The 27,333-nt window shown below is 41.4% G+C and overlaps 1 protein-coding gene across 3 annotated transcripts in view; it reads right to left on the bottom strand.

The window, feature by feature from the left end:
- Window positions 1-27,333, bottom strand: part of galnt13 (polypeptide N-acetylgalactosaminyltransferase 13) — a 439,485-nt gene that overhangs the window by 89,128 nt on the left and 323,024 nt on the right. For all 3 annotated transcript variants that reach the window (XM_080198243.1, XM_080198244.1, XM_080198245.1), the window contains 2 exons: window positions 16,499-16,616; window positions 10,403-10,583 (listed from right to left, as the gene is read on the bottom strand). In XM_080198243.1, the coding sequence (XP_080054369.1) occupies window positions 10,403-10,583; window positions 16,499-16,616 (299 nt within the window). The remainder of the gene's footprint in view (window positions 1-10,402; window positions 10,584-16,498; window positions 16,617-27,333) is intronic.

The following is a 27,333-nucleotide window of genomic DNA, read 5'->3' as shown; positions in this document are numbered from 1 at the left end:
TGAAACTACCACCCCAACCCAATCTAACTGACTACCCTAGACCTGATCCAGCTACACCTCCAAGCTGATCTACCTCCCAAACCTTATCAGACTGTCCCCCCAACATAACTAACCCCCGAGCTGACTCAACTAACACTTGACCCAATTACCCATCCCTCAACCCAATTACCCATTCCCCACTAATACCCACTGCCCAATCCAGCTGCCCCTCGACCTGACTTAACTGTCCACTCCCTGACCTGACTGACCCTAACCAAATGCTCATGCAGTCAATCACTCATCTATGCACCCACTCATCCACTCAACTTATCCACTCACTCACACCCACTGAAAGGTTTGAGATCTTTAAAAACTTACCTGAATAAGGCAGCTAAAGTCATAAAAAGGGCATGTGTCCTCTGCATGGATCCTCCTTATACATCTCTCTTTCAATCACTGGTTTCCACCTTGAAAGGCTGCTGATCCATTGTTGCTGGAGCCAGGATTGGAAGTCCCAGCAGGAAGAGAGCAGAAGTGGTACTGCACATTTTGTCCAGTTTCTAGTTTGTTGTAGGGTTTTGAATATTCTCACTAGGAACGATCTTACCAAAAAAATTCTACACGTTGAACGAGTGTTTCCCCCCGCTCCCCGCACCCTCCCTAACTACCTGGGGGAGGGCCTCAATGGCCTCTGGTCCCACTGGCAAGGCTGTCACATTTGGTCTCCGTGGGTGGGGACCATACATGACTCTCACCAGTGAGGACCTCCACAAGGAAGGTTGTTAAGGCAAGTGAGCCTGGACGATTGTGTTCCAGGCTCACTAATGGCATTTAAATTAGGATTTAAGTATTTAAATTAGCCTCTTGCCCATACAATTGTGACTGCCACACTGCAGGTTAAGACCCTTGGAAGAACAAAAGTAGGATCTGTTTGAAATCAGCGGTAATTTCAAATAGCTCTGCTGATTTCAATCAGCTGTGTGATTCAAGCCCCACCCCTTTCCCCCATCAGCAAAGATGGTATCTGCCAGAAATGGGGCAGGACTTAAGTACCTGGGTCTTGCCTGCCACTTTTGAAGGCCTCCCGAGTCAGCCCAAGTCACAACAATCTGGCCTGGTATGCCTGAAAAAAAAAACACACAAACAACACACACACCACACACTTACGCACTTTGCCCCAACTATCAGCAAATTTAAAGTAATGCAACTGTTATATACCCCCATGTCTTTCTATCATAAGCACCCAGTTCTTCTCCTCACAGGGAACTTTCACTGATGGTGGATCAGGCCATTCTCCCCAGTGCCCACTTGCACACTGAATATTCTTTTACTCTTTGTTTTCAGGGCAACTGTGGCCAGCTGCAGAGTTAGGAAAATACATGAATACATCTGGTGTTTTTCACGGCCACAAACTGTCCCCAAGTGTTTGACAGCGAATTAAATATTTCTGAACTGTAGTCACTGCTGTAATGCAGGAAATGTGGCAGTCATTTGGCACACAGCAAACTTTCACATACAGCAATGTCATAATGACCAGATAATTTGTTTTTGCCAAGTTGATTGAGGGATAAATATTGATCAGGGCACCTGGGAACACTCTCCTTTCATTGAATTGCTGCCACGGGATCTTTTAACAACCACTTCAGTGGGCACACTTGGCTGTGGTTTAGCACCTCATCTGAAAATTCAGAAGAGGTTTCCAGAAACATCAGCATTTCATTGCTCTATTTATAATTGCTAAAAGGACTGTTTGAAAATAGAAGGGGCATTGGATTCAAGACTTTAACATGTCATTCCTCCACATCAGCAACTGTACACTGCATTTTTTTAACAATGGTGCACTAAACATTATATTTCGCTGGAATTAAATTGATGTCAGAAGACCCAAAATGATAAGACAATGTAAGAACCTCTAGTGGAATACTGTAGCCCATCACTGTTTTATCTTCGTATTGCATCCTGCCAACCAAAGGACAGCACGCTATGAAATTCTAACTGGGCTCCACCTGGGAATAGAGCTTAATGTATGAAATTTCCAGGGTGAAGATAGCATTGTCCACCTGTAATCTCACTTTATATCTATGAAATTGCACAGGCTCCTCCAGATCACTTAATACTGTAAAAGAATCTGATTATATGTTCAGTTTATATTATTGCTGGAATCTGCATATGAAGGGATTAAAGGAATGGTAAGGCTGTAATGTGCTTGCTGATTATTGCTGCTCTTTTTGGGCAAATATCTCTTGCATTTTTCAAACGCTGAAATTGGTTCTTTTCACAAGCCATAGTTCTCCAGTAAAGATGTCTTCAAGTCCACTTTCTGCAGCAAGGCTAAAAGGATTTCACTGTCAAATACAGTCAGCCATTAGCTATCCCATTTCTTTACAGTATTACCAAAGGGCTGAAGTTTGAAAACTCACTTTTACAGGTGGGTCAGGGTCATGAGGTGGGGGTTCACTAGCAAGGAATGGGCTGGGAGAAGAGTCAGAGGTTGGCTTTCAGTGGGCTCCCCTTCCTGATGCTGGGTCCCTCAACTGGACATTATGTTCCTTTGATTGTCCCTTGGGAGGCTGCTGACAAAACCAACAAGGGGTTTGCTGGATGGTCTTTCAGGAGGCATGGAGAAACTCAAGAGAATCCCCGAGCCACCACCAAGACCCAGTGGGGTCAGGCATAAAGATTTTTAAGTAGGCCAGTAATGAGCCTAATTAGCCAGCAGGTAGATTCCTCACATCAGCCTATTCTTATCACTGACTTAATAATGGGGTCAGCTTTCCCACCAACAAGAATGGAAAGTGTGGCCTTCCCTTCAATTATACAAGCCGGCCAGCTACCTCCCAACCCCACCAGTCTTCATTGAATCCCATCCCATGTGTGCAGGAAGCGGTGTCAGCTGGAGGAGCTTGAGTTTGGAGGTTTACAGCTGTAGCAGCAGCTGTGATCATTGTGGTGCATTTGTGAGATTGAGAACTATGTGAAGAGCGCATTTATAGAGGTAGTAACTTCACAGCTTTAGGTTGGCCATGCAGGCAGAGAGCTAACGGGTGACTGTCAGGCAATCCAGGCTGAAGGTGCACGAACGTCCTCTCCTTCCCGCTCTCCAACTCTCCAGTTCGGAACACTGGTGGTTCCTCTGAGGAGTTCAGCCAAAGAAAGGTCCATAGCCGCATGGATGGTCTAGTGAACATAATGGAGGAAACTTTGGAACGTATTAATGAGGGAGGATTAAATAGTTAGGGGAAAAGACAGGCATTTTTGTAGCCATATTAAATTCCAGAACGGTATGTATGATACATCTCTAGTGCTAAGGCCTAGGACATTACTGAGTGGCTGAGTAAAGTGGGCGAACCAAAAGTCCATACATCGATGAACAACAACATCGATAGAAAACTAGGTGTGGTCCTGTAGGCAGACTTTAGGAGTTATGAATGATACTAAGAGGCAATTAAGACTTCAAAAGTAGTAACCTCATGTTAGTGAGTAAAGAAATTAAGATAGCGCCGATTCTTGCACGGCTGGAGAAATTTATGCTTCTCTAATTCTGGCGTCTTGAGAATCACTGATGTTTATTCAGGCTGCCTTTCTTCCACTTTTTAAGATACTCTTCTAATTATACCTCTTTGACCAAGCTTTTGTTCATTTGCCTTAATGCCCTCTTATGTGGCTTGGTGTCATGCTTTGGTTTATAATGCCTCCGTGAAACATTTTGAAGCATTTTATTACACAAAAGACACTATGTTACTAAATATAAGTTATTGTTCAACCATTTCTCATTAAATTCTGCAGGTTAGACAGATGCATTTTCAGAGGTGTAGTTTTTACCCTGCTCTTGTGGAACTGCGACACCCCGAACGCACAATGAAAACTCTTGTCTCTGCATCATCAGACAGTAAAGAACATTGAGCTGTTAAAAAGCATTTAAAGATGCACTAAAATCCAGAATATAATGGAGACTCAATCATGGAAATAACCTCCTGAGTGTAAAGCTACAGTCATGACTGCCTCAGCAAGAATTATAAAGACTTCTCGGAAAACAGGTGGAAGAAAATATATTTTATGGTCACATAAGTAACTGATTAGAGATCTATCGAAGTAGAACAAGTAAAACTTATTGTATCCTAAGCAAGGATTCTCTGAACTATTAGGATGATAAGAGGCTGGTTTTTGTCTCTCAACAACCTCACTTGTACCCGTAAATGGGGGTGTTGCCTAGGTCAAAATTGGGAGATAAACACATTAATATATCTCCAGAGTCCATTCATTCTATTTTTTAGACAGATCTCAGTTTGAACAGTTACCATTCACATACAAACAGATGGCGACTCCATAAATGTATGTCCTAAATGCAAGAGTAGGTCATTTAGCCCTCAAGCCAAATCTGCCAGTTAATTAGGTCATTGCTAATCTGTAACTTATCTCCATTTACTCACCTTTGATCTATGTCCTCTGATACATTTACCTAATAAAAACTGGCTGATCTGTCTTTAAAATTTCAATTGACCCAGTTTCCCAAGCTTTTTGAGAATTCTATTCCATATTTTAAAAAATTTGTTCATAGGAAATGGCCGTCACTGGGTAGGCCGGCATTTAAGAAGGTGGGGTGGGGGATGTGGGATATGAAGTATGAGGGTAAGCTAGCCAGTAATATAAAGAAGGTTGCAAGAGTTTTTTTTAGATCTATAAAGGGTACGAGAGAGGCAAGTTTGGACTGCTGGAGAAGTAGCAATGGGAGACAAAGAAATGGCAAAGGAATTGGTGCTTTGCGTCAGTCTTCACAGTGGAAGACATGATTAACATACCAAAAATTCAAGAGAGTCAGGGGGTAGAGGTGCATATGGTGGCCATTACTAAGAATAAAGTGCTAACGAAGTTGGAAGGTCTAAAGGTGGATAGATCACCTGGACCGGATAGACTACACTCCAGAGTTCTGAAAGAGATAGCTGAACAGATAGTGGAGGCATTAGTGGTGATCTTTCAGCAATCACTGGAGTCAGGAAAAGTCCCAGAGGCCTGGGAAATAGCTAATGTAACATCTCTGTCAAAGAAGGGAGGGAGGCAAAAGATGAGAAATTACAGGCCAGTTAGTTTGACCCTCGGTCATGGATAAGATTTTGGAATCCGTCATTAAAGACGAGATTTCAGAATTCTTGTAAGTGCATGGAAAAATAGAGCGAAGTCAGTATGGTTTCATTAATGGGAGGTCATGCCTGACAAATCTGTTGGAATTCTTTGAGGAGGTAATGAGCAGGTTAAACAAAGGGGAGCCAGTGAATGTTATCTACTTGGATTTCCAGAAGATCTTTGACAAGGCTGCTGAGTAAGCTAAGAGCTCATGGTGCTCAAGGCAAGGTACTAGCATGGATAGACTAGTGCAGTTCCACAGGGGTCAGTGTTGGGACCACAACTTTTCACTTTATGCATCTATGATCTAGACGAAGGCTAAGTTTGCAAATGATACAAAGATAGATGGAGGGACAGGTAGTATTGAGGAGGTGTGGAGGGGGAATTGCTGCAGAAGGACTTGCACAGGTTAGGAGAGTGAACAGAGAAGTGGTAGATGGAATATAATGTGGGAAAATGTGAGGTTATGCACCTTGATGGGAAGAATCGGGGTGCAAAGTGTTTTCTAAATGATGACAGAATTCAGAAATTGGAAGTGTAAGGGGGCTTGGGAGTCCTAGTTCAGGATTCTTAAGGTTAACTTGCAGATTGAGTTGGTAGTTAGGAAGGCAAACGCAATGTTAACATTCATTTTGAGAGGACTAGAATACAAAAGCAGGGACGTACTGCCGGGACTTTATAAGGCTCCGGTCAGACCAAACTTGGAGAATTGTGAACAATTTTGGGTCCCATATCTAAGGAAGGAAGGACGTGCTCGCCCTGGAAAGGGTCCAGAGGGGGTTCATGAAAATGATTCCAGGAATGAAACGCTTAACATTTGAGGAGGGTTTGCTGAATCTGGGTCTGTACTTGGAGTTTAGAAGGATAAGGGGGGACCTCATTGAAACGTGCATAATACTGAAAGGCCTGGTTTGAGTGGACGTGGGAAATATGTTTCCATTAGTAGGTGAGACTAGAATCTGAGGGCATAGCCTCAGAATAAAGCGACTACCATTTAGAACCGAGATGAGGAGGAATTTCTTCAGCCAAGAGTGGTGAATCTATGGAAGTCATTGCCACAGAAGGTTGTGGAGGCCAGATCATTGAGTATATTTAAGACAGAGATAGATAGGTTCTTGATTGGTAAGGGGATCAAAGGTTTTGGAGAAAATAGGATTGAGAAACTTATTGGCCATGATTGAATGATGGAGCAGACCTGATGGACTAAATGGCCTAATTCTGCTCCTAAATCTTATGGTCTTATGGTCTATCCCTAATTGTCCTTGAGAAGGTGGTGGTGTGCTGCCTTCATGAACCGCTGTGGTCTATGTGTTGTTGGAATACCCACAGTTCTTTCCACTATCTTTTGTGTGAAACAACAGCATGGATTGTGAAAGAGTGTTTTAATATATTGAAATTCATTCTTTATTTTGTACGACTACAGCCTTTAAAAAATATCTACAGCAGAGTTAATATAATCCCATAATAATTAGCATTTAAAAGGACATGGTGGCATAGTGGTAACATCACCAAACTAGTAATCCAGAAGCCTGGGCTGATACTCTGGCAATATGCTTTCAAATTCCACCATGGCCATTGATGAAATTTAGGTTTAGTTAATAAATCTGGGATATAAAGCCAGTCAAGTTCAAAGAATGCTTCATCTCAAAAAATGTTGCAGGTTACTTGTGCTCAGTTATTCACCACATACATATCTCACCTCTAGCTCCTATGCTTACACAGTCTCAGTACGTGAGCATGTGGCCTGGAGTGTGAGGACTAGCAAAGGTGTGTCTTCAACATCACTCTCCTGCTCTTATCCTGGACCTTCATGGTTTTGTACCATTGCCTGCTTAGGTGGCAGTTTTGGAACTGTGAAGAAAGGAGCAAGGGTAGGCTGCAGTAAGAGTTAGGGGCGAAAGCATGATATTACCACCTGCAACCCATCAGAAGATATTTTGAGAAAATGAACAAGTGGGATGTGAGAGGCAGAATTAGACAGGCAACACCTTCTCTGTCTCAATCCCACCACAGGCCTCAACCTCAGCGATGACCACTTCAATTATAGCGAACACTGGATCCTCAGTTCGAGTGAGGACACATAGCCATGCCTGTCCCTGCCAGGAGCTGCCTCTGGCTGTGTGCCACCTTCTCCATCAAGAGAGAGGGATTTGGATCAGAGAGTGTGGTGCAGTAAATGTGATTCTATATGTTTGTGGGATATGCCTGTCATTGCAATATGTGAGAGCTGTGAGATTTCAGCAAGGTTAATTGTCAAGGCTGAACTGAGGCCATGTGAGGTATGAGTCATGTTTGAAAGGTAACATTAATAGTTGAGTGAAAAGAAAAGTGATGAATTGAGCAGTAAATTAGCCTAGTCGTTCAGTTGCAAGGATATAGCAGTTGAAGATGAATTCACTTACCTTGCCCACTGGTAAGATCACTAGATCTCTTGAGGCACTGCATCCAGATCATTGGGGTGACAGTTTGCATTGGTCTCCATGGCTCTCTGCTTTGATCTTTCTAAGTGCTTATGTGGAGGACCAGCCTGGCTTCCTGTGAATTCAGGATCTCCTGCAGCAGGACTTGGAATGCTGCACTGGACTCTCTGCCATACTGTGCCATCTTCACTCTTCCTGTAAGTAGACACTTGTCTACAACATCTTCCAGTCAGAATGCACCTCCCCTTTAAGAGGTGCAGGCTGGTTTTAAGTCGTGCATGCTAGCTTGAAGCAGTGCTAGTCACTGTGGAAATGGGCCCCATGCTGAGATGCATCGCTACCATCAATTATGTTAGCAGGCAGCATGCAAACTACATGCATCATTTTGACTAGGTGCCAATTAATCACGTAGAAACCTATAAATTCTAACACAACTCGACAGGGTAGATGCAGAAAGGATGTTATTGATGGTAGGAGTGTCCAGAACTGGGCATCATAGTCCAAGGATACAGGGTAAACTTTTTAGGACTGAAATGAGGAGAAATTTGTTCACCCAGCAAGTGGTAAGGCTGTGGAATTTGCTACAGAAAGTAGTTGAAGCCAAAACATATGTTTTCAAGGAAATAGATACAGCTCTTAGGACTGACGAGATCAAAGGATATTGGGGGCGGGGGGAGGGGGATGTAGGAGGAGGCAAGATCAGGCTACTGAGCTGGATAATCAGCTATGATCACAATATATAGAAGAGCAGATTTGAAGGGCCGAATGGCCTACTCCTGTTTTCAATGTTTCTATGCATCACAATTTCAATATACATTTTAATGAGTGACTAATTCTTTTTATCATAAAGGTATCACCATGTTTACTGTCATCTTTTAAAAATAGAAAATACAATACTTGCAGCACTGTCAGGCATCTACAGGTTAAAATTAATAGGTCACAGACTTCATTTTGTAATTTGTTCGGGAAAAACAACCTTAATGTTTTTCCTCTAGCTGTTTTACAACAAAATGAAATCACATTCGAAATTAATTTACATCAGACCACACCATCTTTCAGGTGAAATTTTGAACTGACATCCCATCTGTCTGAGTCATTCAGAGAGTTGGCAAAGTTCCCACAGAAACATTCAGGAAAAGCACAGAGTTTTCCCAATGTCAACCAAAAGTGCCAAAAATAATTGGGTAACTGTCCACTCATCTTATTGTCATTTGTGGGATTGTAAATTCAAAATAATTCGTTGCAGCTAAAGGGCTTTGGAATGTTTTTATCAACAATGATGAGGTGTTCTCCAATTCCTTTCCTTTCAGAGCTATTTTGTGTGATTAAAGAAATAGCCCTATTTCTCCATTATGTAATCTGCAAGAGCTTTGATTCCACATTGAGCTAAATTGGCTTCTCCCATTTCTCACCAAGCTATTAATCTAAATTTGCACACTCCACATTTGGATCATCATTTATGCAATAAAGTAGCTCATTAGATATCAGAGAAGTGTGAGGATTGCAAAGGTGCTTTGTTTCCGTTTTGCCTACGATTGGATTTATGTTACAAGAGATCAATTGTGGCACTAATACAAATAGCAAGCTTGCCTGTTTTTCTTTTGCTTGTGCTTAATTGTTAAAACCTTAAATAATGAGGAAATCTACAACTAATAAATAACAGGTTATTTCTAATTTTTCACTGCAATTTGGAAATTTGATGAACATTGTTTTGTATCTCTCAAAATGTTATGAGCGGGATTTTACGGCTGTGCTCGCCTCAAGACTGGCAAATCCCACCTGAGATCAATGGACCTTTGCATGGCCCTGTCCCGCCTGTTACCATTTCCAGGAAAATTCTGCCCTATACTTCTTTTTCATAAATGCTGCCTGCATTACTGCTACTAAATACATATAAGATTGAAACAGAAAGGTGAATCACAATGTTAAAATTTATTTTTGGGATGTGTATTATTGCCCATCCTGGATGGCCTGAAACAATGGTGGTGGATCATCTTTCTGAACTGTTGCAGAACATGTGGTATAAAGGTTTGATACAACTGAATGGCTTTCAAGGCAATTTCAGACGGCAGCCAAGGATAAATAATGCTTGCATGGGTTTGGAGTATATATGGTCAGAATGGGCAAGGAAAGCAGGTTTCCTTCCCTCAAGGGCATCACTGAAGCCCCAAATTATTTTAGCTACAATCTTATAGCATTATGATCACGATACTGATACCAACTTTGTTATTTCCAGATTTGTTTCTGACTCTTAAAATCCATGTTGGGATTTGAACTCACCTTATTTGAACTCACCTTAGTGACATAAGCATTATGCTTATTATGCTTATAATAATAAGCATTATTATTATTGCAATTATATTATAATTGCTTACTATAATAATAAGCAATTATAATAATAATAACAAGTTTATTAATAATTTGGGAATGCTATGATTTGGCTTTTAATCTGATCATTAGAACAGCAAAGTAAGTTACATTAGGTACGAATAATCACAATACAATCTTGCTGTGTATCATTCCATTTTGGACAAAACCGCACACAATTATTGCTAGAGACAAATATACAGGAAAATCACATTTTACAGCACAAGGGCAACAAGCAGTGTGGAAAATAGTTCTCAATTAACTGGACAAATTCTTTTTAAATCTGGAAGAATTATGGCCAAAGTTGTTTACGAATAAGCTTTAACAATGAATCTTAAACGGCTTCTGCCAACAAGCAACTTGATCGCAACTGAAAATATGCAAGCTCATGTGCCCAATATAAAGGAATTTACACTTTAAGAAATGGATCATGAAAAGAAATCATCACTCCTAAATGTACTATGCTTAATAAAGGCCAGAGCCAAACAAATAGGTTCCCCAGAGTGTTATTGTACCTGGTGATATAATGTAGAAGAAATCCTTGAAGTCATCCATCCAGACTTCTGCCAGGCGTCTATTGTTCTTATTAATGATATGTCCAGTACCACCGGGGAAAGTGTATGGGGTTGCCTTCCGGAACACGTGACCAACATGAGAACAAGTAATAATTTCCAAAGAACCACCACACTGCCAAATCTGGGAAAAGAAAAAGGAGATTATTTTCCTTCATTGCTGTTAAGTCACCTAAATCATATATTTTGTACAAATATTCAAGAAAGCTTTTGCAGAAACTGAATCCCCTTTTCTAACAAATTATGCATTTTGCTTCAGTTACTTTTGAATGATTTCTTGAAACTAGGAAATTTCTCTTGACCTGGGCAGGCAGGGGAAGATAATCAGATAGGAATTCTTGTTGGTTCCTTTGCACCCAACGATCCATATGGAATTTTCTGCTGGAAGTATCTAAGGGTAAATATTCTATTTGCCCAGTTACGAGCTTATTTATTCAAATTGCAAGTCTGTGATGAGAATGCCACGAGATATATTCCTTTCACCATACTGCAGAAATGTGTTGTGTTCAAGAAATGCTTGTACTATTGCTATGGACTGCGGGGGAGGGGTTCAAATATAAATAGCTAGTTTGCTTCGTGCAACCTACTGCCACTACAAAAATTAGTACCTGAAAAAAAATCATTAATTCAGTGTTCCAAATAATAAGATATTAGAAATGAAAAACCAAAATATTTTACTGCCATTATCTTCCTACCTAAACTGAAATAACACAACACATAGCTGCTCTGATGCTGTATTTCCTGGGAGTTTCTATTGTACAATGAATACTACCTGAAGCAGGCAGAAGTTGAATATATGCAAATCAAGTTTTCATGACATACATTGGAGCCCAATGCCATTTCCTACTGAGCAGAGTTTTCACCATGGAAACTTTGCTCGGTGAAGAAAAACCTGGTGGTACAGTAAAAGAGCTGAAACATTCGGTGGTGAAATTATTTTTACAGAGCAAGGGGCAGCAGAAATGCTTTTCAAGGTTACACAGGAATAATTGTGGTAAATAAATAAATCACTTGTGAATACAAGCCCTTGCTCCTCAGGGCAGAGGTGGAATCTCCGAGAGGCAGCTGAACCCCATGTTGACTCCTTTCGGGAATTCCTGCCATATCCTGTTCCACTCAGGAAGACCAGCAGAGAGCCTTACCCTGGCATCAGCTTGTCCACAGTTGCCAACCAATCAGAGCTTGGTATCTCTGTTGAATGGCAACGTGTACCAGCTCAGTGCCATGACAGAAGCAGTGACTTCTGTTGGTCTGACACCCACCCGAGCCCCAGAATCCTCTCTTGATTTCAAGCCGAAACTCAATGATGGCTGGAAAGGTATAGTGGGACGGAGTTACAGGGATGGGGTTATCGGGGAGGGTTTCAGTAGCAAGGGCAGAGGATGGTTCCTGTTAAGCCCCCTCTTCCGGATGCTAGGCCCCTCATCAGGCGTGGCTGCCTTTGAATGAGGGACTCCTGCAAGGCCTCAGAAGGACTTGACAAGGCATCCTTGTCATGATGAGAACCCCTGCCCCCCTCCCCCTCCACCCTACTACCTACTTCTGGGTTAGTTGTGAACTGCATGAATTCACTAAAATTTGAACCAAAACACCTTCTGGAAGCAACCTTAAAGATAAATAGATCAAAAACTTCAAAAGTCATAGATCATTAAAGGAATACTGAGGTAAAATGATCAAGACTCCCTAAAGTCTGAATCCACTGTTGCAATTGTGAAAATGAATATATAAATACCTCCTCTAAGGAATTCAAATAAAAGTTGTATTACTTGGCATAATTTCATAATAAATAATTGGTGCATAGGTTTGTGAAATTTCAGAGTCTGAAAAATTCAACCCAATGATTTATCTCTCTGAAACTAAATTAACATATAGGTACTTCAGTAAAAAATATATTTTTAACCAGCAAGCTTTCTTCCAATAATGTCTATGGCCAAGATTCTCCAAAAAAAATTCTAAGTCAGGTGTGAAAATAGGAGTAACTCTCACTGTTTTTTGAATGTGATTTCCAGATTGCATCTCCAACACTCTGTGATGCACAGAGTGGCCTAGCGTTAATCACTCTGAAAATCAGTGAGTGAGGCCTATTCTCACTGGGGAGGCCGGCAGCATAGTGCTGAGCGGGTCACTGCGTATACACCCATCTGTCAGCGCCAAGATCGACACGTGCAGTGGCCTCGCACTGCAGGCCTCCCAATCGCTGGCTAGGCCCATGACCTCCTACTGCTTCCAACTCCTACCCCTCCCCCCGTACTTCCATGAACAAGCCACGATGTTCCCTGCCCCCCGACCAGCCCCAATCTCCGCAACTCCTGGTTTGCCCCGACCTCCCAATCCCCCTGACAGTCCTGACCCCCAACCCCCAGCAGCCCTGACCCGCACCCCCCTCCCAACTTGGATGGCCAGACCTTATCGCCATCCTCTGTTCCTCTGCCTGCGACCCCAAATGTAGGATGGCAGCGGGGCCCTTCCCCAACCTCACCAATTGCCCCCTCAATAGGCCCTGCCCCATTTTGTCCTGTCCCCTTGACACTGCCCAATGCCTGGTAGACAATGCCAAGGTACTCCAAGTTTGCCCCTTGGACAGTGCTAGGGGATCACTGCCCCCAACTTATCCCCAACCTCCAGGGGGTGGGGGGGGTGGGGGGGGGGGGCATCAATGTCCACCTGTTCCCTGTTTGTGGGGAGTAGTAGTAAATCCCGCTTGCAGGGAACCACACTTGGCAAGGTTTGGGTGGATGCCAATGGGCCCACAGACCTCAGTCCCAGGCCCACTAATCATATTCAAATGAGATTTTAAATATTGAAATCAGCTCCGTGCAAAATCTTAATCACAGAGATGCTCTGAAGCCTGGGAAACGGCCTCCAGGTATCTCCTGGCCCGTTGAGCTTCTGCAGCAGTGGGAGGGCTGGGGAAACACCCGCTATATCTTTAACAAAGTTGAACACCTGCATAACTTTCACTAATTAGTCCTTAGCTAGAATATCATGTTCAATTCTGGGAACCACACTTTAGAAATTATATCAATGCCTTAGTGAAGATGCAGAGGAGATTTACTGTAATCCCACCAGGGAAATGGAACTCTAATAATATGGAGAAACTAAAGAAATCTTCGATCAGAGAAGTTGGAGGAGAGATTGAACAGAAGTATTTAAAATCATGAAGGATTTTGATAGAATAAATAAGGAAAATCGGTTTCCTGGACAACACGGTTGATATTTAGAGGATTCAGATTTAATGTGATTGGTAAAAGAATCAGAGTTAATTTGGGGAAACATTGCTTTATGCAGAAAGTTTTTTCGATCTGGAATGCATGGTCTGAATGGTTAATGGAAACAGATTCACTTGTAACTTTCAAAAGGAACAGGATAAACATTTGAAGAGACAACACTTATAGGGTTATGGGGAATGAAAACAATTGGATGCCTCTACCAAAAAAGTGCACAGGCACTATCAGCCAAACATCCTCCTTCTGTTTGCTATGATATCAGGACTGATTCTTCTAATGTTCTTGCATATACATTTTTTTGGTGAGCTTCTTTTCATGTCGCTTAGTTTTTGCCTATTTTGGTCTCCCACTTCATGTGTGTCCCCCAGGATGTTGATGTCCATACTTTGCTCTTTACCACCCAATATCCTACAAACTATCTCATGTGGGACTCTGTTTCTTACTTGCCACCATCCCTCTGCCCTCCACATACCAGACAACAACTCTTTACCCTATCTAGATAGTTGAAAGGAGTCTTTACTGGTGCCTTGCAAATCTTTGTCTTCACACGATTTAAATGCAGCCTGTCGCTCCCATACAAATCCTTGTTATTCTGAAAGGATTCCCAGTTTATTGTGAAAGTAACTGTTTTGTTCTCAGAGCATTGTAAAATTGATCATAAAGCCCCAATAGAAAGACAGCCACTTATATTTTGCATTTTTGTTATTCTAGTTCATGATACTTTAAACAGAGAATGCAGCTTAAAAAATACTTTCAAATTGAATAAATAGAGTAAATGACTAGTGGCAGTATAAATTTGTGCCCTTTTGAACACAATGCATGAGCAGATAAGTTAAGGAACATGTTGAGAAATACAAAATGCCGTGATGTTGCATTGTAAAAAATAAAGCACATATAATGCCATGATCTATATCAAAAGCTGGTATAGAATCCCTATCATGCAAAAGAAGTCATTCAGCCCATCAAGTCTGCACCCACCTCCGAAACAGCCAATCCCAATCCATTGCCCTAACCCCATAACCCTGCGCATGGCTAATCCACCTAATCTGCACATCTCTGGACTGAGGGAAGAAACTGGTACGACCAGAGGAAATCTATACAGACACGGGGAGAACGAGCGAACTCCACACAGTCACCCTCGCCTGGAATCAAACCCAGGTCCCTGGTATTCTTGTCATTTCTTCGGTGTTGCTGGTCAAAACTCCCTTCCTAACAGCATCAATGCATGATATGGACTGCAGTGGCCCAAGAAAGCAGATCAGTACTACCTCCTCAGTTAGAAATAGGCGACAACTGCTGACTTGCTCATGGCTCTCACATCCCATGAATGAATGAATGAATGAAAAAAGCCATTCTTATAGTAGCAGTTTTCATATTTCAAGCCTCTAAAACCAGACATCATTCTACTGAATCTATGCTGCAGTCCCTGCAAGGCCAATACATTCATGCAATGCCCAAAAATAGACGCGATATTCCAAATCGAGTATAACAAAGGCTTTGTGCAGCTGAAACATAATTATATCCTCTTTGTTTTCCAGTTTCCTTCAGATATTGGCCAACATTCCATAGTTTTTAAAATTGTTTGTTTTAACCTGTCTCCTAGCTTATAATACTTTACCTACTTGGGCTTGCAAATCTTTATTCCTTTCTAATTTCTCAACAATGGGAAACTTCTTTTATTTGTTTTCCTTGTCAAAACCAGATGGGCACACACCTGCCCACATTCAATTCCATTGTTGCCACCTCAATTAATTTATATATTTCCTTTGTGACCCCTTGCTCTCATGTGCTTAATATAACGTTTCTTCTGATCCTGTCTCCTGCCCTAACCATGGCAGAAATCACAGTGCTGTGGGTGAGAACCGTCTTCAATGAAAAAGAATGTTGCTTCTATTAAATATCTATGTGTTCACACATATACACTTACAACATAAGTTGCATTGCCAAATTAAAATAAGTCAGAGCTGCTCCAGTTTTATCATATTTCCTAGTTTTCAATCTCTCATATGAAATCACTTGGAGTTATTAATTATGTTAAAACCATTATACAGACTAAAGTTTGTTGATATTTACAATGACAGAAGAATTATACCATATAATGCACACTTTTTCTCTTTTTGCTTCTTTACCGCTTAAACTCTTTCTTAAGCCAATTTGCACACCAATTTTCAGTCACAGCAAACAAATGCAGTATCTGATTCAGGCATACATTACTCACACCACCAATGGTGACAACAGTGTGGTGTTCAAGTTGAAGAAAATGTGCTAGAAGCGATAGCCATATCTATTTGCTTCCAGTTAAATACGACACGGTAAGCTCCTGGCAGGGATTAAAGGGAACTGTGGGGTTTTTAGGTGAATAGTTCTGATACAAACTGCATTTGCTGCTTTGAGGTTGTGGGTCATTATACTCTGTTTCCCATCCGGCATCTAATGAGTGGTAATAGAGGAGAATCCAATCCACAAAGTCTGAAGAAAGGCAATGCAACATACTAAAACTTTGTTCATATGAGACTAGAATATATCTTATTTTAGTGGCAGATTTTATCACTGGGAGTTTTTTCCAAGAAGCTACTTTTGCTTATTTGACGTGTTTAGATTTGATAGTACTTTGACAATCATCCTCCGCAACGTTCGGTCATAAATATGCACAATGCGCTAAACCACAACTTAATGAGTGGTTGAAAAATATACATTTTTGATTATTGTTTTTAGAAGCAAGATATCTTACTGAGCAATTCCATGCACATATTTAAAATTGAATATATAATTTTGACACAACCATTCAGAGGAAGGTAAACTATTTCCTTACCCGAAAAGACATCTCCAGGTTCTCTCCTCCCCAAATATCCATCCCCGCATCATATGTTCCAATTTCCTCAAAATAATCTCTGTCAATCGAAAACAAGCCCCCAGCCATGGTAGGAGTCCTAATGGAAAGAAAACAACTCATATTTCATTCCCTGGTAAGACAACAGCAATTGGGGGCAAATGCACTAGCTTAGTGAGGTAAATAATTATTAGTGCAGCTTCTAATATGTAGAATACTGATTAAAATTTCTGGAGCATAAGTTCTATTTTTACTTCTCTGGAGTGAACCAGTACTTAGAAATCGACCTTAACAGGTAAAATGTACCTTTCTCTCTGCATTAGGAATGTTGGTTGGATTTCTGTGTCTGTCAAATAGGGTGCAATTTAAAATCTGTCAGTACCAGTGGCAATTTCTATTTCACTGGTGTCAAAAGAAATTTCATAATATCAATGTACTTGCCATCATCATATAAACTCGTGTGCCAAGAATAAAATATATGATATTTCTTTATGAGTAAGAGAATAAAGTGAAAGAGCCCTGAAAAACAAAACTACAAAATACATTAACATTAATTCTCGTGTCTTAAATTCATAGAAATAGCCTGATTATAAGGTACTCTGTCTTCTGTTGTTGACAAGTCATTTGAATTTAAACATCATAATATGTTAATGAATATTTTAATGAATGAATAAATATATATTGAATATAAAACATAATGATCACCCTGATGTGGGTTAGGAGTGAATACTTATGACCACCTCCCATGGCATTGCTCACATGCACCGGCATCAAAGCAATCAACGTGAGCTTATCTATGGGTAGTGATCTGAGCCGGGGTTCTCAAAACAGACTTAATTAAAATTAAGATTATAGTAGCTGGACTCAAGGAGGTTGAAAAAAAACACGGAGGGATAGTGAAGCGGATTGTTATCCTAATCTCTTTCTGGGACTATTCTGGATCCGTTGGGGGTGGGGAGGTTGCTCCTCAGACATTGAGGTTGAGAAAGACAGGCCTCAAAGAGACTTAAATGGGTCTGCAGAATGAATCTAACTCTCCCTGACGGAAAGGAAGCACTGGAGGATATTACCATCCTCCAGAGTTTTTAGCCAGATTATAACAACCTGGATATCATAAAGGTCTGAGCATCTCTCCTCAACAATGTATTTCTCCACTGAAAAGTGTATGGAGATGGGTTTTAAATTTGGGTGTTGGATGTTGGATATTTGAGACATTATACTTCCTAAATTATATAAAAGTTTATTAAATAACTGAACAAGCAATTCACTTTTGATGGTAATCGTAACATTGATAGTCTGAGGAAAAGTAAGTATAACCTTGTTTCTATTTGAGAATCACTGAATTCCTACAGTGCAGAAGGAGGCCATTTGATCCATCAAGTCTGCACCAATTCTCAGACACAGCATCCCACCCAGGCCTTACCTCCGTAAACCCATGCACTTACTTTACTAATCCCCCTAACATACATATCTTGGGACACTATGGGATAATTTAGCATGGCCGATCCACCTAACCTGCACATTCTTGGAGGAAACTGGAGGAAAACCATACAGACACGGGAAACCGTGTAAACTCCACACAGTCACCCAAGGTTGGAATTGAATCTGGGGTCTTGGCACTATAAAACAGCAGTGCTAACCACTGTGCCACTGTGCTACCTTCCAAGAATCCAAATTGCATAAATGTTGCAGAGAGATATTTACGAGTATCATCAATATACAAGTACCCTAAATCCCCGAGTAGAAAATTATCGAATCTAGCAAGAAATCTCTAACCTAATTAAGGGGCGAACTATCAGCACTACACCTTGAGAAATGCTGAAATGAATCCAACAAATCTAAAAATCCTACAGTGTAGTCATAAAAGAACCAGCAAGAAGCATATAAAGCATTCATACTGAACACTATACACAGTTATCAGGATTCAGTTGACACATTATTTTGGGTCATCCTTTAAGTTATCCATTGTTAGACTGTAGTATCTTAGCAATTTATCAACACCTTGCTGTGGTGATGCAAAGGCCAGTTCCTGTTTTTCAAGACTGTCTTGTGTTAGAGGCTTGGGTCACTGCCTGTGTGGAGTTTGCATGTTCTTCCTGCATCTCTTCCTTCAGGTCCAAAGATACATGGTTGAGATGGATTGGCCATGCTACATTGCTCCTTAATATCTCCTAACTAGGGTAAATGTATGGGATTATGGATATAGGGCCTGGTGGGATTGTGGTCAGTGCAGACTCAATGATCCAAATGGCCTCCTTCTGCATTGTATATGATTCTATGATATATCATACTCTATGGCATAGGATGTTGTTGCCCTCAAGCCTACAATTATGCCAAGGCATGTTTATAAAGCTTTGAACTGTTGAGCTCTGTTTTTGATTTTAAATCCCTACTTCATAGGGGAAACACTATTTGAATCTTATTATTTATAATCCAGAACTGGATATTCTTATAACTCTGTAATTATACCTTCATTCCTTCACAATAGTATCAGCTATCATAAGAGCTAGAAAGGGAAGTTAGGATAAAGTACCATATCGTAGGCTTGCCAGCAAAGCTGAAGCCCCTGGGATAAGTGGGACAGCATGGATATGAAGTCAGTTAAGTGACAGGAAACAAAGAAGTGGTGAACCGTTGTTGAACTATAACAAGGCATACACTGGTTTCCCCAGGTATCGGCAATGGGACCACTGCTTTTCCATACATATGTCAATGACTTGAACTTTGGTGTACAGGGAAAAATTCTGAAAGATGCAGATGACACAAAACTCAGAAGTAAAGTGAACTTTGAAGACATTAATCATAAACATCAAGAGGACAATGTTAAGCTGATAGATTTAGATGTGGCAAATTACATAGAGAAGCCATTAATGATTCTATGGTCCTGATGTTCAGGAAAAGGATGCAGATAGGGAACCCATACCCTCCACTCCAGACCTGGCTGGTTCCATTATGAAGTCTGGCATCTCACAGCACCCCACAATTTTTGTGGAGTTGTACCAGCTGCTCCATAACTTATGGTTACAGATTTCAGAGTCGTGAACCATAGGCTGGATTCATAAATTTTGAGAGATAAGGAAAAAAAAGGTCATACACATGCCCCCAACTCCCCCCCCCCCCATGCCAATTCTTGCCCACTCCCAAACCACCAGAAGCCCCTGTGTTTGACAGTTTTCACTCAGCATCTACAAGGTCAGTATGCAGGATAACAGTGGCACTATCCTAGTCAGCAGGTCTGATCACAAATATAGGTGATTATCTGATGCCCGGTGTCACATCATCAATTTCCAATTAAAAGCAAAAAACTGCAGATGCTGGAATCTGAAACAAAAACAAGAAATGCTGGAAAATCTCAGCAGGTCTGATAGCATCTGTGGAGAAAGAATAGAGCCAATGTTTCATAGAATCATAGAATGCCTGCACTGACAACAATCTCACCCAGGCTCTACCCCTGTAACCCCACATATTTACACTGCCAAAACCCCTGCCAGTAAAGGGCAATTTAGACTAGCTGATCAACCTAACCCACACCTCTTTGGATTGTAGCAGCCGGAGGAAACCTACGCAGACACGGGGAAAATCTTTTCTGATTTTCTTTGCTCTTAACTCTGAAAGATCATCCAGACTCAAAATGGAACAATTTCTAGATCCCTGGCTCAAACTGCCTCCGCTTCATATGGGCGTCCAATCCCACCACACCTGCAACCCCTACCACAAGGGTCTGAGGGCTTTCTGCTTCTCCCTTGAGCAGAGGCCTGAACAATCCCCACCCACCATCACTCTCCTCAACCTGGCTGAATCTGTTTCGTCACTGAATAATTTCTCCTTTAACTTATCTAATTTCCTGCAAATAAAAAGTTTTATCAGGGGCCCCTGCATGGGTCCCAGTTATGCCTGTCTTTTTGTTAGTGATATGGAACATTCCTTGTTCCAGTCCAACTCGGGGTCTACTCTCATAACTTATTTTCCATTCTATTGATGACTGTATTGGTGCTGTTTTATGCTCTCATCTGGACATGGAGAAATTTATCCATTTTCCTCCCAATTTTCACCCCTCTCTCACCTTCAAATGGTCCACCTTCAAAACTTGCCTTCCCTTCCTTGACCTCTGTCTCCATTTCTGGTGCTAGACTGTCTACCAATATTCATTACAAATCCACCAATTCCCACAGCTACCTCAACTACAGCTCCTTACACACTGCTCCCTGTAAGGATTTCATCCCATTCTCTCAGTTTCTCTGCCTCTGTTGCAACTGTTCTGATTATGCCACTTCTGTACGCTTCTGACATATCTGCTTTTCTCCTTAACCGAGGTTTCCGTCCACCTGTAATTAACAGGGCATTCAGCCAGATTCAATCTATTTCCTGCACCTCTACCCCACCCCTTCCCCTCCCTCCCAGAATCATGTCAGGATTCTCCTTGCCTTCATTTTTCACCCCTCTGGCCCCCGATTGAAAGGATCATCTTCTGCCATTTCCACCAGCTCCAGCACGATGCCACCATTAAACACATCTTCCCCTTACCCCTCTCCATCCATCAGCATTCCACATCTCCCTTCATGACACCTTGGTCTACCCTTCCATCATGCCTAACACTACATCACCTTCCCACGGCACACCTTCCTTTGCAATTGCAGAAGATGTAACACTTTTCCTTTTTACTTCTTCACTCCTCATCGGTCAAGGCCCCACATACTGTTTTCAAGTTAAGCACCATTTCACTTGTACTTCCTTCAATTTGGTTTATTGTATTTGCTGCTCCTAATGCATTCTCCTCTACATCGAGGAGACTAAACAGACTGGGGTGACCAATTTGAACATCTTCGCTCAGTTTGCATGCACAACCCCAACTTCCTGTTGCATGCCATTTTAACTCAGCATCTTGTCTCATGCCCACACATCCATCCTTAGCTTGCTGCAATACTGCAGTGAAGCCTGGCACAAGTTAGAGGAGCAGTATCTCATCTTCTAGTTGGGCATGTTGCAGCCCTTGGGACTCAACGTTGAGTTCAGCAGCTTTAGATTGTGATCTTTCTCTTTGATCTTAACCACCTTTTTAAAAAAAATCTCATACACTTAAAGTCTCAATGCAACCCCCCTCCCATCCCATCCCTCCTCACATCTGGCCATCTGTTAATTGTTTTTAAAGTTGCTAGTTTTGCTGCAGATTCCTTTGCTCCAACATTCTCTTTCCTTACAGTTCTGACGAAGGCTCCATGCCTCAAACCACTAACTGTGTTTCTCTTCTGATAGATGCTGGCAAATCAGCTTCCTCTGTTCTTGTTTCAGATTCAAGAATCCACAGTGTTTTGTTTATTTTTCTGTAATCTCTTTTATTAATGCTTCAAGATGAGGTGGTGTCCAATGCTGATAGCATAAAGAGTATAATAGATATTGCAAAAGAGAATAATTTGTATTACATCTGGAATAGAGTGATTTGACCAATCATCGAGAACTGTAATTCAACTACAGATTGTTTGTGTATTGGTGGAAACTCTATGGTTTTGACGCTACTTTTCATATTATTTTACGTGGAACGTAAGTCTAATATCTTGCAATTTTCAGGTCTGAACTTAAGTCATTGAAATTTAAGGAGTGAGGTCTTACAAAAGTGAGGGTGAAAGGGGGAGCGAGGAGATTAAGGTGAAGCTTGAAAATCAGATGTTATGTTTGCAATCTAGCTTAATCCTGGAGTATCTAGTGATTAATTTCATCTTAGAAAATATATGCAAGGTGTTGAAACGTAAACACACCAACTATTGGCAACTGCAAAACAAGATCACCATGGGAAGAGGGAATTTATGGTAAAATACAAGAAAGTCTAGGATAAGACTGCCATTCTTGAGCAAGTCAAATTAAGGATATAGCTTTCTACTATATCCAAAATAATATTTACAAACTACAGTAAATGTCTGCCCCTTGAGCCTATTTTAGTCCTCATTTATATGTGAATGTAATTGAAACACGGACAGATTCTTTGATCTCATCTGCAGCTGGGATTCTCCAGTCCTGCTACAGCGAATGGAGAATTAGCTGAGCATCAAATTCCCCAGTCTCATTGGCACTGGTAGCGAGGCGAGGTCAGAGAATTCAAGCCACCTCCCCAGAACCAGAAATAACTGACATCATGCCAATGGTACAGCATATACATTATATAAAATTCTGTGCTTGCAGTAGAGAAGGCATTTGATTCTTCTCCAGACCACAAAGATGTGACGATGAGTTGGCACTTCCTCTAAGCCTTTGAGGCTCAAAACTGTGAACAATATCAATGCTATTCCATACTATACTGAAGGCCAACAGGTTAAGTTAACAAATGGCATTCATTATAAAATGGCTTTGTCTTATAAGGGTAAAGCTTGTTAAATATAAACTTGGTAAATAATGCCTTAATTGACATTTATCTTTTCCAAGAGAAAGGATAAACCAGGAAAATATTCACTGAGACTATCCATCAATTGTACGTTTAGATGAACATGTGAGAATTAGGAAGAAACCTTCTCTGCTCCAAGAAGGAATTAAGGGGAGGCTTAATAGACATGTTAAAAAATCACAAAGGGTTTTGATAGACTAAATAAGAAGAAACTGACTGTAGTGGCAGAAGGGCTGATAATTAGAGGGCACAAATGTAAGGTAATTGACAAAGGAACCAGAGGCGAGGTTACAGGGGATGGTTTTACACAGAAAAGTAGGATTATCTGGAACGCATTTCCTGAAAGGCAGCTAGAAGCGGATTCAATAGTAACTTTCAAGAGGGAATTGGATAAATGCTTGAAGGTAAAAGGGTTTCAGGACTGTACAGGAAGAGGAGGAGTGTGGGGCTAATTGGACAGCTCTTTCAAAGATATGCCGGGGACCAGCAAGTTTCTCTCTGTATGCTAAGATTCTAATAATATTTTACCCTTTCAATGAACGTAAGTGCACATTATTTAGATTTGCATCCATTTCCAAGCTTATTACTAGGCTCCATTCCAAATCCTACAGTTGGAGACATCTGAAAACTCTATCAAATACCCAGGCCCATCATGGCACAACAGAGACACGCTGAGGAGAGAGAGGTTGAAATCACATTGTGTTGTTCCAAAAGGGGTCACCGATGCCCAAAAAGGCCCATAAGACATAGGAGTAAAAAAATTTAAATGTTCTTAGCAGACCTTTTGGCCATCTTGACACAGGGACTATATTTCCAAAGTACTTAATTTGTAGTAATGCGCTGGGGTCCTCAGGGTGCTATATACATGCAATTTCATCTGTTCAATGGGATTTGGAGAGTTGTTCAGGCAATCCCTAGGTTCAAAATAGAACCAAACTTCAGTAGGCATAAGCTCTGCTGGGCTTACTGAGATCGGGGTCATACTTGGCACATAGGAAAATAATTGTGGTTATGGAGAGTCATCTCAAGTCCAGGACATCTCTGCAGGAGTCCCTCAGGGTAGTGTCCTTGGCCCAACAATCTTCAGCTGCTTCATCAATGACCTTCCCTCTGTCACATGGTCAGAAGTGGGAATGTTTGCTGATGATTGTGCAATGTTCAGCACCATTTACGACTCCTCAGATAATGAAGCAATCCATGTTCAATGCAACAAGATCTGGACAATATCCAGGCTTGGGTTGACAAATGGTAAGTAACATTCGTACCACACAAATTCGAGGCAATGACTATCACCAATAAAAGACACTCCTTGACTTTCAATGGTGTTACCCATTGAACTGAATCCCCCACTGTCAAGATCCTTTAGGTTGCCATTGACCAGAAACTCAACTGGATTCACCACATAAACCCAGGCCTACAAGAGAAGGTCAGAGGCAAGGAATACTGCAGTAGCAATTCACCTCCTGACCCCCCCAAAACCTGTCCATCATTTACAAGACATAAGCCAAGAAAGTGATAGAATACCCCCCTCTTGTCTGGATTGCTGCAGCTCCAATAACACTCAAGAAGCTTGACACCAACCAGGACAAAGCAGCCTGCTTGATTGGTACCACATCTACAAACATTCACTCCCTCCACCGCTGATGCTCAGTAGCAGCAGCATATACTATCTACAAGATGCACTGCAGCAATTCACAAAAATCCTTAGACAGCACCTTCCAAACTCACGACCACTTCCATCTAGATAGACAAGGGCAGCAGATCATGGGAACACCACCTGCAAGTTCCTCTCCAAGACATTCACCATCCTGACTTGGAAATATATCACCATTCCTTCGTAGTTGCTGGGTCAAAATCCTGAAATTCCCTCCCTAACAGCATTGTGGTTCAAACCACAACACATGGATTGCAAGAATATAGCTCACCATCACCTTCTCAAGCACAACTAGGGATGGGCAATGAATGCTGGCCAGCTAACAATGCCCATGTCCCACGAATGGATTTAAAACAAAATCAGAAATTCCTGAGTATCATAAGATGTACCCAAGCATATCTCCAAAATTGTGCTCAGTCAACAACCAGAACAACTCACATTCATTGGATGTCTTTAACATAGTAAAACGTTCCAAGGCAGTTTGTAGGAGCTTTATCAAACAGTGCTATTATGGCTTAGTTGGGAGTGCACTTGCCTGTGAGTCAAACAGCTGTGAGATCAAGTCTCATTCTTAGTCACCTGTCATGTCAGGTGGGAAAAGTGGAGTGTAGCCCACCAGCCATGCTGATGGCTTTTTCAGCCATATTTTTTGACACATTGTCAAAAAGAGTCCTGTAGGTGGGTCAGTAACCTTGACCCCTGATAGATTGGACATCATGAAAACAATAAAAGTGAAAAAGCAGAATCATTGCACAGGACACTTCCCACCCTCACGTGAACTTGGAACTCTCTCTATCCAGAAGCTCCCCAATGAAATCAACACCCCCCCACCCCCTCAACTGGCAGTGCTCCCTGGTAGGTTCCCGTTTGTTGGGATTTGTTGTAAACCCTGCCAATGATGTGTCATGCCTTTGAGATAGTCCCATGGGATCTTCTATATCCCTCTTTAGAGGGCAGATAGGAATACAATTAGATGGCTCATCCAAAAGATAACACCTCCAGCAGTGCAACACACTAGAATGGCAATCTAATGTGGGAGTGGGGGGATCCTTAATGGTGGGGAGGGGAATTAATACAATGGGGAAACTCACTAATGATATTTAAAGTTATGATGACCGGGTCCATGAGTTTTAGTACTAGGAATCCTATGATTTCATGGTGTGGGTGGGGACAATCGAGTGGGGAAATCCATTTTTGAAAGCCATTTCTGGACATCCCTCTCGATTCTCTGCCTTGCTGCCAAATATGAGGGTGGAAAGTCCCCTGGCAACAACAATCAAGACTGACATTTTAGTGTGCTGCACTGCTGGAGGTGTTGTCTTTCGGATGAGCCACCTAACTGTGTTCCTACCTGCCCTCTGAACAGAGATGTAGAAGATCCCATCGGACTATCTCAAAGAAGAGCAGAGGAGTTCCTCCTGGTATCATGACCAATATTTATTCTTCAATCATCAACCCAAAAACACCAGTCACAATGCTGTTCATGGGAGTTTGCTACATGCAGTTTGCTGCATTTCCTACATTATAACAGTGACTACACTTCTGAAGTTTTCCATTCTCTGCAAAACACTTTGGGAAATCTAATGAATGTGAAAGGTGCTAATGCAAGTCTTTCTTAATAAGAACATAAGAACATAAGAACATAGGAGCAGGAGTAGGCCATCCAGCCCTTCGAGCCTGCCCCGCCATTCAATAAGATCATGGCTGATCTGTCGCTGCTCAGTTCCACTTTCCCGCCCTCTCCCCATAACCCTTAATCCCCTCTCCTATCAAATACCCATCAACCCGCGTCTTAAAAATATTTAGCGAGGCAGCCTCCACCACTTCAACGGGCAGAGAATTCCAGAGATTCACCACCCTTTGAGTGAAGAAGTTCCTCCTCAACTCCGTTCTAAACCGCCCCCCTTTTATCTTGAGGCTGTGCCCCCTAGTCCTATTGTCTTTTTTGAGCGGGAAGAGTTTTTTCTTTAAAAAGAAAGCCACAAAAGAAGCCAAAAAAGAAGGTATGAGGGTGGATGACCAAAATGTGGTCAAAGAGGAGAAATGGCAGGGAGATTTAAGGAGGAACTTCCAGGGTTTACGGCCTAAATAGCTGAAAGCACTGTTGCTAATGGTGGAGTGATTAAAACTGAGGATGCACAAAAAGGGGAAGATATATTGAGCAGATTTAGATCTCCTACAAGTTGCAGTCAGGATCATACCATGATAGTACCACCCAGAACAGATTTTTTTTTCCCCATTAATTTTTTTTTAAGTACATTAAAGTCATCACAACAATTAATAAATTATTTGCTGTTGTACATCTCACCTCTGGCTCATATGGCATTCTAGCAACCTTTAAGATATTACATTGATGTTAAAATTAATCTCCTATTACACGACTGAATTTAACTTAATATTGGAATGGATTCTCCAACCTCACCCTTAGCTGGGATTCTCCAGTCCTGCTGAAGTGAATGAAGATTTGGCTGAGCACCAAATTCTGTTCTCACTGGCAGTGATGGCAAGATGTGAATGGCCAGAGAACTCTAGCCATCATATTGTCTATTCTCATAGAAGGAAAGCATTTTTAGCAGGAATCAAAATGCAACAATGTTTTTATTGAGGACAACAAAATTGCCGAGAAGTATTTGGTGCTGATAGGTCAAGCGAGACAAATATATATATATGGTCCAACTTAATTTTGATACATCGCTGTTTGTGACTGAGTTTTCAGCTGCTTGGGTTCTATTTCCTGGATCCATCTCCCTAAACTAATCTGTCTCAGTCATTAATTCCCTTCTCTTCTCA

Source organism: Carcharhinus amblyrhynchos, chromosome 11 (assembly GCF_965287045.1).
Source record: "Carcharhinus amblyrhynchos chromosome 11, sCarAmb.v2.hapA, whole genome shotgun sequence".
Lineage (NCBI taxonomy): Eukaryota > Metazoa > Chordata > Chondrichthyes > Carcharhiniformes > Carcharhinidae > Carcharhinus > Carcharhinus amblyrhynchos.
Note: the sequence above shows the minus strand (reverse complement) of the source record. Positions and strands in the feature narration are given on the sequence as shown.